This window comes from Miniopterus schreibersii, assembly GCF_964146895.1.
Source record: "Miniopterus schreibersii genome assembly, chromosome: 4".
Classification (NCBI taxonomy): domain Eukaryota; kingdom Metazoa; phylum Chordata; class Mammalia; order Chiroptera; family Miniopteridae; genus Miniopterus; species Miniopterus schreibersii.
This window is the reverse complement of record NC_138105.1, coordinates 20,110,951-20,123,915: the sequence shown is the minus strand read 5'-3', so window position 1 is coordinate 20,123,915 and position 12,965 is coordinate 20,110,951. Positions and strand designations below refer to the sequence as shown.

The 12,965-nt window shown below is 39.6% G+C and overlaps 1 protein-coding gene across 5 annotated transcripts in view; it reads right to left on the bottom strand.

Moving 5' to 3' along the window:
* GFRA3 (GDNF family receptor alpha 3) overlaps nt 1-12,649 on the bottom strand; it is a 43,462-nt gene extending 30,813 nt beyond the window's left edge. The window contains exons 1-9 of one of the 5 annotated variants that reach the window (XM_081136555.1): nt 12,548-12,649; nt 12,367-12,453; nt 11,823-12,032; nt 11,010-11,101; nt 10,258-10,303; nt 9,063-9,096; nt 8,860-8,949; nt 6,342-6,500; nt 844-945 (exon numbers count right to left, since the gene is read on the bottom strand). In XM_081136555.1, coding sequence (XP_080992681.1) covers nt 844-945; nt 6,342-6,500; nt 8,860-8,949; nt 9,063-9,096; nt 10,258-10,303; nt 11,010-11,101; nt 11,823-12,016 — 717 coding nt within the window. In that variant the 5' untranslated portion in view covers nt 12,017-12,032; nt 12,367-12,453; nt 12,548-12,649. Of the gene's footprint in view, nt 1-843; nt 946-6,341; nt 6,501-8,859; nt 8,950-9,062; nt 9,097-10,257; nt 10,304-11,009; nt 11,102-11,822; nt 12,033-12,366 lie in introns of all 5 variants that reach the window. The other 4 variants (XM_081136557.1, XM_081136556.1, XM_081136560.1 and 1 more) reach the window with 4 other exon arrangements.
* Nucleotides 12,650-12,965: the final 316 nt, after the last annotated feature.

The window sequence follows — 12,965 nt, the reverse complement described above, 5'->3', positions numbered from 1 at the left end:
TGTTTGATTTGTTTTGAAGAAACATATTTCTTAACTGCTATCTTGTGGTTTTGATTTGTTCATTCCAAATAAATAAAAGCTACTTTGTTTTTGGTGTCTGGAAAAAAAAGAAAAAAGATATGGAGTAGATTTCATTTTCTACCTTTTCTGTAATGACCAAGTATTATTTATATAATTTAAACTTTTTAAAAATTGATTTGAGAAAGAGAGAGAGAAAGAGATGTCTATTTGTTGTTCCACTTAGTTGTGTGTTCACTGATTGCTTTTTGTATGTGTCTTGACAAGAGATTGAACCCATGGCCTTGGAATATCGAGATGATGCTCTAATCAACTCAGCTACCTGGCCAGGGCCTAATGACCGAGTATTATTTATATAATTAAAAAATATATTTTTAAAATAAGTAAAAAGATAATAAGCCTCATAATTTCCCCACTGTTCTGGATTTTCCTAGAATGAATAGGAATACTTTTTCACTGGAAAGGCTTAGGCAGGGCTGGGGAACATTTTTCTGCCAAGGGCCGCTTGGATATTTATAACATCATTTGTGGGTCATACAAAATTATCAACTTATAAATTAGCTATGGAAAAAGCTCCTAGATTTATTGAATTTTGAGTCCTGTCTGCAGCTGCCTTGGCAGAGCCAAACCAAATGATTACAGCCCACTGGCCAGACGTTCCCCACCCTTGGTTAGGATCTATATCCATCACTACAGACCTTCAGATTATCACAGTGTACTTGGTAAGAATGCATAATTATATCTAGTGTGCTCTAAACGCAGAGAAGAAAAGATTCAGACCCAAAATGACTCACTGAAATATAGAAACGGTACACCCACACTCACCTTGGAGAAATCACCAGCCAGGTACCCGTGGTTAGAAGCTTCCTCCAGCATCTGAGTGGTATTAATGTCAGAGAGAAAGACTGTCTTCTTTAGACCTAAGCCCTGAAAATGACAAGATTCCCTATACCTTCAATTCTCATGTTAAAAGTTTAAAAAACGGGATGGAAGAAGTGGACAATCATTAAAAAATTGCATATCCTTTGTTCTAATAATTCTACCTGTTTTCCTAAGGAAATAAAGATATTCACAAAAAATTTGACTATAAGGATGGATATTTTAGCATGTTTATGATAGAAAAAATTACTAATAAATTAAATGTTTAATAATGGTATTGGTTAAACAAATCATATACCAGATATTATAGATTACTATTATACAATGGAAAGTATGCTGTAGCCCAGGTGGGCGTAGCTCAGCGGTTGAGCATCGACCTAGGATCCAGGCGATTGGGGTTCAATTCCCAGTCAGGGCACATGCCTAGGCTGTGGGCTTGAGCCCCAGTCGGGGGCATGCAGGAGGCAGCCGATCAGTGATTCTCTCATCATTGATGTTTGTATCTCTCTCTCCCTCTCCTTTCCTCTCTCTGAAATCAATAAAGATATATTTAAAAAAAAAAATTTGGGGAAAAAAAAAAAGTATGCTGTAGATTAATTTCATTAACATGAAAGTAAGCTCATGATATCATTAAATAGGTAAGAAAAATACTTTGTAATATCACTTTAATAAAGGGAAAAAAATAGCATAGAAAAGTTTCTAGAAGAATATACATCAAGTTTATGGACATTTGCAAGAACTTTTTTTATTTGCATTTTCTACACTATCATATACTTATCTTATAAAATAGCCAAATATATTTAGATTTTTTTTTTAAGGAAGGGTATTTTGTATACTGAGAAGTCATCACCATTTCCTCATGGCCTATACACTCCTCAGCACACAAAGGCCCACTACTGTCTGCACCACTCTATACCTCTTCTCAAGGTCATCAACAATCTTCATGTTGCCACATCTAACAGTCACTTCTTTACCCATATACCTTTCTGAACCTCACAGAGGCTTCTACTGAGTTGGCTAATCCCTTCTTCCTTGGTTTCAATGGCAAAACCCCCTAGTTTTTTAGTTTAGTTCTAATTTGGGAACCCTTATATTCAAAAGGGTGATGCTTCTACTTCTCTGTTGCTCCTTCTCAGTTTTTGTTGGGCCTCATCACCTATCGGATTTCCAATAGATGCTGCATTCATCAGGGTTAGGTCCTGGTCCTTTTTTGTTGCTGTTGTTAATTCTCACCAGAGGATATTTTTTCCATTGATTCCTCGGAGAGAGAAAGAGAAAGAAAGAGAGAGAGAGAGGGAGAGGGAGAGAGATGGAGGGAGATATCAACTGGTTGCCTCCAGCACGCATCCCAAACAGGGCTGGGATTGCACCTGCAACCGAGGTATGTATGTGCCCCTGGCCGGAATCAAACCCAGAACCTTTCAGTCTGCGAGCCAATGCTCCAATCACTAAGCCAAACTGGCCAGGGCTCCACTGATTTTTAGAGAGAGTGGAAGGGAGGGAGAGAGGAGGAGAGCGAGCGAGAAAGAGAGAAACATCAATGTGAGAAAGACACATCGATTGATTGCCTCCTGCATGCGCCCCACATGCGCCCCCTGACTGGGGCAGGGTATTGAACCTGCAACCCAGGTATGTGCCTTTGACCAGAAATGGAACCCATGACCCTTCAGTGCAGGGTGGGGTGGGGGTGCTCTAGCCACTCAGCCACGCCACTAGGGCGGTCCTGGTCCTTTTTTTATCTCTTCACTCTTGCCATAGGTGATTTTTTTTCAACCCATAAATTTAAATTTCTCCTCTATGCTCTCAAATTTCTATTTCCAGTCAAGACCCCTGCTCTTACTTCCATATTCACTCAACAACTTTTTTTTTTTTTAATCTTTACTGATTTCAGAGAGGGAGAAGGAAAGAGAGAGTGGAATGACTCTCAATGATGAGTCATTGATCGGCTGCCTCCTGCATGCCCCCAACCGGGGATCAAGGCCGCAAACCAGGGATGTGCCCTGAAAGGGAATAGAACCCCGATCTCCTGGATCCTAGGTCGGTGTTCAACTGCTGAGCCATGCCCAGCTGGGCATCTGCTTAACAACTTTTGAGCACCTACTAGGTGACATAGCAGTGAATAGGAGAACAGAAGAGACAGACAAATAAATATACTCTATATTTATATATAGTGATAAATGCATTAAGTAAAAAATAAAGATTAATAATATAGAAAAATATTAGGGTTGGAAAGGCCACATGTGGAAAAATGAGGCTGAAATGACGAGAAAATTATGTGTTGCCTAGGGGATGAACTAATGTTCCAGGCAGAAGGAACAACAAATGCAGAGATTCTGGTGAGAATGGCAAGATCAAGAATGGCCACATTTAATTTGGTACTATCAGCTCCAAAACTAATTGAAGCAATACTATAAAACAACTAGACCTAACAGACATCAATAGAACATTGTACCCAACAAGAAAAAAATATACATTCTTCTCAAATATATGTGGAACATTCTCCAGGATAGACCATATGCCAGGTCATTAAATAAGCCTCAATATACTTTTTGGGTTTTTTTTAATATCTTCATTGATTTCAGAGAGAGGAAGGGAGAGGAAGAGAGAGAGAGACAGAAACATCAATGATGAGAGAGTCATTGATCGGCTGCCTCCTGCACGCACCTTACTGGGGGATCGAGCCTGCAACCCAGGTGTGTGCCCTGACCAGGAATCAAACCATGATCTCCTGGATCATAGGTCAATGCTCAACTGCTAAGCCACATCGGCCGGGTGCCTCAATACTATTTATTTATTTATTTATTTATTTATTTATTTTAAATATATCTTTATTGATTTCAGAGAGAGGAGAGGAGAGGGAGAGAGAGATAGAAACATCAATGATGAGAGAGTCATTGACTGGCTGCAGCCTGCAACCCAGGCATGTGCCCTAATTGGGAATTGAACCCTGATCGCCTGGATCCTAGGTCGATGCTTAACCACTGAGCCACGCCCGGCTGGGCTCAATACAATTTAAAGTACTGAAATCAGACAAAATATGTTCTCTGCCACAATGGAATAATTAGCAATTAATAAGAGAAAAAAAAAATCTGGAAAATTCACAAATATGTGGAAATTAAACAAACTACTAAATAATCAGTGGGTCAACAAAGATCACAATGGAAATTAAAAAATACTCTTTGAGATAAATGAAAATGAAGACCCAACAAACCAAAACTTACAATATGCAGCTAAAACAGTGTCTAGATAAAAATGTATAGCTGTGAATAAATGCCTATAATAAAGAAGAAAGATCTCAAGTCAATGAGCTAACCTTCAACCAAAGAAAAAACTAAATCTAAAGCAAGCAGAAGGAAGGAAATAAGAAAGTTTAGAGCAAAACTTAAAGTAAGAACAGAAAAACAACAGAATCAAAAGTTGGTTCTTTGAAAAAATCAACAAAATTGATAAACCTTTTAGCTATACTGACCAAGAAAAAAGAGAGAAGACTCAAATTACTAAAATCAGAAATGAAAGAGAGGACATTACTACCAACCTTAAAGAAATAATAAAAGGACCATAAGGGAATACTATGAACAACTATATGCAAATAAATGAGAAAACTTAGATTACATGGGCAAATTCCTAAAAAGACAAAAAGTACTGAAACTGACTCAAGAAGAAACAGAAATTCTGACTATACCTACAAAAAAGTAAAGACATTGAATTAGTAATTTAAAAATTTCCAACAAAAAAAAGCCCAGGTCCAGATGGCTTTACTTGGTAAATTGTGCCTAACATTTAAAAATAAATAAATAAGTTCATTTCTGGTTCCATGCCTGGGCCAGGGCACATGCCCCAGTTGTGGGCTTGATCCCCAGTAGAGGGCATGCAGGAGGGGGCCGAATGATGTCTCTCTCTCATCATGGGTGTTTCGCTCTTTCTTTTTCACTTCCTCTTTCTCTAAAGATCAATAAAAACATATTTAAAACAAAACAAAACATTAAAGATCAGTAATCTCTACCCTGGCTGGGTAGCTCAGTTGGTTAGAGTATGGTCCCTCTATGCCAGAGTTGTGGGCTTGATCCCCAGACAGGGCACGCGCAGGAGTCAATGAATGAATGAATGAATGAATGAATGAATGAAATGACAAATCAATATCTGTCTGTCTCTCTCTCTCCCCCTTCCTCTCTCTCTAAAATCAATAAGTAAATTTTAAAAAACAGATACAAAAATTCCCAACAAAATTTTAGCAAATCAAATGCAAAAGTATATATAAAAATAATAAAATACCATTACAAAATAAGGTTATCACAGAAATGCAAGGTTGTTTTATCATTCAAAAATAAATGTATTCACCATATCAACACGTTAAGAAAAGAAAAGTCATATGATTATCTTAACTTTGCTAACTGGCAACTTTGAGCCAAAACTCACCCATGGGGCCATCTACTTTTCCGCACTCGTGACCGGTCAGCAGTAAGTGTTTAAAATTACTTACGCCTGGCTGGGCATGGCTCAGCGGTTGAGCATCGACTTAGGATCCAGATCACGGTTTGATTCCAGGTCAGGGCACATGCCCGTGGTGCGGGCTCAATCCCCAGTCGGGGGTGTGCAGGAGGCAGCCGATCCATGACAACTCTCTTATCATTGATGTTTCTCTCTCTCTCCCTTTCCCTTCCTCTCTCTGAAATCAATAAAGATATATTTTAAAATATATATATAAATAAATACATAAAATAAAATTACTTAATTTAAGTGCAGACAGGAGTTAACTCGTGACTGTGACTGGCCAGCAACATTTGGACATGGAAACACGTGTATACTCACGACTGGTCAGCAAGGTGTTAAGAGATGCAAAGTATTTGATAAAATCTAGTATCTGTTTCTGCTAAAATCTCTCAGCAAACTAGGAATAGAAAGAAACTTTCCTCAACCCCATAAGTGGCATCTCAAGAAACCTATAGCTGCCCTGGCCAGGTAGGTCAGTTGGTTATAGCGTCATCCCAATATGCCCAGGTTGCAAATTGAATTCCCAGTCAGGGCACATACAAAAATCAGCCAATGGCCCGGCCAGAGTAGCTCAGTTAGCTGAGTGTTGTTCTGTGCACTGAAAGGTTGCTGGTTCAGTTCCCAGCACATACTTGGGTTTCGGGTTTGATCCCCCCGGTTGGGGCAGATACAGAAGGCAACTGATCAATGTTTCTCTCTCACATCGATGTTTATGTCTGTCTCTCTTCCTCTCTTTAAGTATGTCCTCAGGTGAGGATTAAAAAAAAAGAAGAGTCCCATAGTGACTTGACACTCTATCAGTCAGATGCCATTAGAGTGTAGAGACCATGTCTTCTTGATCTCTGCAGACCTACCACTTTGTACAGTGACTGCAACATATTAGATATGCAGAATTGTTCATTTAAGAATGAAGGAATGAAAAAATGCAAAGATATAATCAGAGAGCACTTTACCTTGGCTTCTTCTTGATCTTCCAGGGAAAACTCCATCAATTCATCTGAAATCTCCTCTGCCTGGTCTTTTCCTAGTTTGGGATTTTTATCCAATTTTGGAACTGTAGTGATGGGACTGTCCAGACATTTCATTTCACTTTCTACCAAGTTTCCATTGTTCTGCCAAGTATATTGACAATATTATAAGTTATTCAGGACAGTTACCTTACATCATATAAAAATATTAACTCAAAATGAATCAAAGACCTAAACTAAAAGAGCCAAAATTTAACTTTTTTTTTTTTAGTTAACCCTCACCCAAGGATATATTTTCCATTGGCTTTTTTTAGAAAGAGTGGAAAGGAGGGAGGGAGGGGGAGAAAGAGATAGAGAAACATCGATGTGACAGAAACACATTGATTGGTTACCTCCTGCATGCCTCCACTATGTGCCCTGACCATGGGCAGGGATAAGACGAGCAACCCAGGTATATGCCCTTGATGGGAAGTCAAACCTGAGACTCTACAGTGCACAGGCCGACCCTCTAACCACTAAGCCATGCCAGCCAGGGCACTAATAATTAGTTTTATAAAACATTTTACCTATCTAATTGGCAATTTTGAAGAAAAAACCCCCAGCAAATAATTTATCCACATGGGCTAATGGATTGCTCATAAAAACATGAACTCTTGCCCAGCCAGTGTGGCTCAGTGGTTGAGCACTGGCCTATGATCCAGGAGATCAAGGTTCAATTCCTGGTCAGGGCACAGCCCTGGTTTCCTGTTCGATCCCTAGCAGGGAGCATGAAGGAGGCAGCCGATCAATAACTCTCCCTGATCATTGATGTTTCTCTCTCTCTCCCCCTCTCCCTTCCTCTCTCTAAAATCAATAAAAATATATTTTTAAAAAAGTAAACTCATAACTTTTTTGAAAGGAATTTGGCAATATGTATCAAAAATCTTTAAAATATTTATACCCTTTAATGCAGTGATTATAATTCTTGGTACTAAGCTTAAAGAAAAAAATCTGAAACGTAGGCAAAAATTTATTCTCAACAACTTACAGGATAAGCATTATTTATAAAAGCAAAATTTGGATACCATTAAGGGTCCAATAGGGAAGTACATATATAAATTATGATCCATTTATTAGAATAAAAACATCCATTAAAAATTAATGTTTTTAGCTCTGGCCAGGTAGCTCAGTTGGTCATCCCGTACACCGGAAGGTTTCGAGTTGATTCCCAGTTAGGGCACAAACCTAGGTCACAGGTTTGGTCCCCAGTTGGGGCAGGTACAGGAGGAAACTGGTTGATGATTCTCTCATGATGTTTCTCTCTCACTTTCTCCCTTCCTTTATCTCTAAAATCAATAAACATATCCTCAGGTGAGGATTAAAAATAAATAAATAAATAAATAATAATAATAATAATAATAATAATAGCCCCGCCAGCATTGCTTAGCAGTTGAGCATCGACCTATGTTCCAGGAGATCAAGGTTCAACTCCGGGTCAGGGCATATGCCTGGGCTGCAGGCTCGATCCCCAGTGGGGGTCATGCAGGAGGCAGCTGATCAATGAATCTCTCATCATTGATGTTTCTATCTCTCTGAAATCAATAAAGATATATTTAAATATATACTTTTTATTGCCCTAGCCAGTTTGGTTCAGTGGTTAGAGAATTGGCCTGTGGACTGAAGGGTCCCAGTCTCAATACCAGTCAAGGGCACATACCTCAGCTATAGATGTGTCTCTCTCACACTGATGTTTCTCTCTGTCTCTCCCCTTCCCTTCCACTCTCTCTAAAAATCAATGGAAAAAATATCCTTGGGTGAGGATTAACAACAACAAAAAATTAAAATATATTTTTGTTGATTTTTTTTTTTAATCCTCACCCGAGGATATTTTTTCCATTGCTTTTTCAGATAGAGTAGAAAGGAGAAAGAGAAACATTGATGTGAGAAAAACACATTGACTGGTTGCCTCCCGCACGAGCCTGCAACTGAGGTATGTGTCCTTGGCCAGAATCTAACCCAGGACCCTTCAGTCTGCAGGCCAATGCTCTAACCACTGAGTCAAAGCAGCTAGGGCTGTTTTTATTGATTTTTTAGAGAGGAAGGGAGAGGGAGAGAAACACTGATTGGCTGCCTCCTGCACGCTCCTTACAGGGGATGGAGCCTACAACCTGGGCATGTGCCCTGACTGGGAATCAAACCGGCAACCTCTTGGTGCATGGGTTAACGGTCAACCACTGAGACACATGGGCGGGGCAGTAACAGATTTCTGTCCTTAAACCAATCAACTGAACATGAGTATAATGATGACCTACTGTGCAAGACTTAGAGCTAGGTTTCTGTTCTAGGGTTAAATCTTAAAGAGAAAAAAACAAAAACAAACCATAAAGAATTTTTATTTTCTATATTGATGCTGTCTGTCTAGCATATTGAGGCATAACAAGCTCTAGGTCTCATGATACTGATGACTTACTCCACTCAAAGGAAGACAACTGCTAATGTAGCTAGGTTTCAATTAAACACTCACATTTTCTTTATTTGTGGATGAGCTACATATTGCATCTTTCTTCCTGTTGCCATGGTCCAAAGTCTTCGGAGTGCTACAAAGCAGCTGTGCCTACAAGAGATGGTTTTCTGAGAACATCCAGTAACCTCCAGCTACAGGTGAGCTGGAAACCCCGTCTTCCACATGAGAAACAAACCCAAAACCAAGAAAAAGGAGCTACTCACTGGGCTGCATTTTATAAGATGCTGGTGATGATTCCTGCAGGTCCAAAAAAAAAAAAATTTCCAGTCAGTTTAGCCCCAAATACTGTTTGGTTATTCATCAGTGGCTGCAGGCATCCTAGCTTTTCTTTTTTGCATTCTAGGATCCCTATACATAGTTGATATGTCTCTTCCAATAACAATAGGTAGGGTGATCTCTGTGGTAAATACTAAGATGTTGAGTGACAATCTGGAGATAAGGCCCTTATTTTACTTGCATAACCATATGTATATATAGATATGCATCAAAGATGATGAATTTGTCCTACATCTTATGTACACATAATTTATAAGTTACGGATTTTCCAGCACTGACTTTTGAGAGCTAATATTTATTTTTGTGTGCATTTCTATCACCCTGCCCAGGAGTTCATTTGGTCTACATGGGTTAGGGCATTTTAAGCAATTCAAAGAAAATACAAGCAATACAAAGTGAATTTTCACATGTACTGATAAAAATAGTCATGAAGAGCCTTCCCTATTGCACTAAAGTGGCACCTAACTCACCTAAACATCGAAGGATAAAGTTCTAAAAAGATTAAAACAGTCATATAGAAAACTCACAATAAGTTTAAGAAGTTGAATTAGAATTATTTTTCATTCCTTGAGTATTCCCTGACTGAACACTTTAAGATATCCAAAAGAGAATCTTCATGAGTAATAATAATAAATACTATAAAATGCTTTGGCAGGTGCTGTTAAGGATTAAGTGAAAATTTAATCTTTACAATAGCTGTTCATAAGAAGTGCTATTCTTATCTTCATTATCATTGTTTCATTATTATTAATAAAGAAACTGAGGTGCAGTGAAGTTAAGAAACTTGTTAGAGTCACAGTTGGTAGAATCCAGTCACTCTGATTCTAGAGCCTATAGCAAGCACTTTTAAGTACTAAGATAGTCACATGCAGGTAATAGCCTATGTCTAAGTGAAGGATACCATTTTCCTCCATTTTTAAAGATAATACTTGATTGTGTGTGATGGTTAAAATAAATAGCCTTCATTTTCACAACATTCTGGGAAACTTAAAAACCTTTCAAGGAAAGGATCTAGGCCTCCAAAGTGAAATGTTCTATACTCTGCAGTTTGCATAGGATAAAATCCCTATGTGCCATTGCTGAAAGGCTTTAGCATGAGGTTCATTTAGCAAAAGAATTTACCTCTGAGCTAACTGTATTTCCTGAGGTCCTGAAGAATCCAAAGGACCTGCAATTAGATATGAAATTATTCTTGTCCATGCATCCTGTTTTTCCTCCTGATTTTCTTCATTAACAGTAAGCCATATTAATTTCAAAGCTGCCCTTCTGAACACAAAGGGTCTTGATAGGTACCAATTTCATGGTACAAGGTACAAGTTAATAGAATCTGAAGAATTTACAGGTGTCACTGAAAGACAAACTGCTGGGAAACAACGCACTAAGTTACAAAGATTTTTTTCATGAATAGAAAAGAATGCTTATCACTCAGGTAATCTGAAATTAGAACAAATACTAAAATGGTTGACTAGTAAAACACATTCCTTTAGGGCTCAGACCCTATAAAAACAAGAATTAGCTGACAAAGTATTTATTTATGTTGGGTTTTTTGCCTCTGCGGATATTAGACTAGGTCATAAAACTTCTTAATTACTACTTTCACTTCCATCATTCAGTGAGTTTCAATTCATATAATCAATCAGCCAACAAAATATTCCTTCCTAAAATTTTCAAATGCAAAGTGACTCCTATTAATGTTATTATTTTTCTCTTCCCATTGGCTTGATCATTCCCTCAAAAATCCTATAGGTACCGACAGAATTCCAACTTCAAGGCTCTCTACCTACTTTTACCACGTTCCATATCTATCTTACTACCCTGACCTCTCCCTTAAAAGTTAGTCTTTCCCTTGAAGCCTTTATCACCCTTCTCCCTACCAGTTCCATCAGCGTCTGCAGGAGTGGTAAGCTGAGTGGCAGATATCTCCCCACTAAGATTCGAAAGATCAAGGCAACATTTTGGGGTTCCTCTGTTGAGACATAATAGTACACCAATATTCACTTTAGGATGTAATATCCTTAAAAGGCAAAGATCACGCTATCCTCAATTTGAAACACCCCTCAATGATTATGACATAATCTGAACAGTGCCCAAATAAATCAAATTGCTTTGGAAATATCTCAGACCAGGCTGAGGAAAACCTTCCCCCTTTTCTCTACTCCAAAAATCTGTACCTAATTTTCTCCTCACCAACATACTGAGACATTATTTTTTTTTAAATTGAGGTCCAAAGTTTATTGACTGAGGTGGGTCTTGACCCCACATCTTCTGCCCTATACACCATAAGCACACAGATTTGATTTCTCCCTGGAGTCTCTAGTACTTCTCAAGTCTATAACTCTTCAACTTTGCTAGCTGAGGCATTAGAGCATTAGAGCATGGCACGGTCAAAATTTAAAGTACAATAACACTAATATTAATACTAATAAAGTGACCAACTCATATAACGCAATAGAGTTTTCAAAGACTTTCCCCAGACATCACATCATTTAATTCTCACAAGATCCTAGTAAGATAGGAAGAGGTTATTTCTATGTCATAAAAAAAGAACAGGGAAAGTCAAAAGGGTCACACAGTTAGTCGAGGGCTAAGATTTGCACTCAGATCTTTGAGCCAGGATAATTTTTTTAAAAACTCAAAAACACTTGTTTAGAAAAGCAAGGTAGATAAGGTGTGAAAAGTGGATTTACCCAGACAAAATGCTTAGGTTTGCAGAATCACCAAAGAGTTTGTCCACTGGAGTTCTAGGGAGATCTGGACAGATGGTGAAGGAAGCGTCTCTCTCCAGGAGCAAGTTTAATATCTTCCTCTGATGGGACCTAAAACTGGGTCCTATGCCAGGACTTCCTTCCTCTCTTGTGGATGAAATGAGTTCTGCAGACATAGTCTCCGGGTACTCACTAAGAAATAAATAAAACCTAGCTAAAAGGAGAACGTCATCTATACAGGCACATCGCAGATGGTCCAGCTTTCACAACCTCCTCCACCCTTCCCAGCAGTGGCCAAGTGGATCTTAATGGAGGATGGGCACCCCAAACGGTGACTCGCAGCTTGGCTTGGAGGTTAAATCGCACTTGCTCGAAGCGGCCTAGCCTTTTGGTCGGAACCTGAACTTACCGAGAGGAAACCCCAGGACTTTAAAGCGGAAATAAAAAGAAGGCTTTGACTAGTTCCAGGCCACAGCTCGTGACTCCTGACCTGAAGGAACTCAGGTCTCCTAACTCGTGACAATACCTTAGGTCCCCTGAATTTCCGTTTGTGGGGCTCTGATTCCGGCGGAGACGGCTCCGGTCTTACCTCAGGTTTGAGTTTGAGATTTACCTTCGGGAGAAAGGGAAGTGGGAGTCAGTCACAAGTGAAGATTGAGGAGAATTAAAGGAAATCTGCGGAAAGGAGGCAGTTAACAAGACTACACTTTTGTTTCTCGACTGGATAGGCCGGTATCAGGCTTTGCAGCTTTTCTCCTCAGGAGGTCGAAGTTGCGGCCGGGCAGCAGGGGAGCAGAAATATCAACAGCTACAGGCCTTGACCATTCAAACCTTCCGCCCTCCCAATAACCTATCCCGCTCGCCTCTAAGCTGCGTTAGCCAATCTCCGCGCGCCCGCCCAGAACCCTCTAAGCCAATCGTTTGGCTTGTACATCGCCCGGGGGCGTGAGTTTGAGCAGAAGGAGCACAACTTGCCCCGCCCCGCAGCCAGAGCAGGGTGCCGATTGGCCCATCAGCGTTTGGCAAGCCGCTTAGTAAACCCCGCCCCACACGAGCCTGGCGCACCATTGGCTTTACCTGTGGCCAATCGCCTCACCCTTCCTGAGCCTTCCCTTCGCTCAGCCC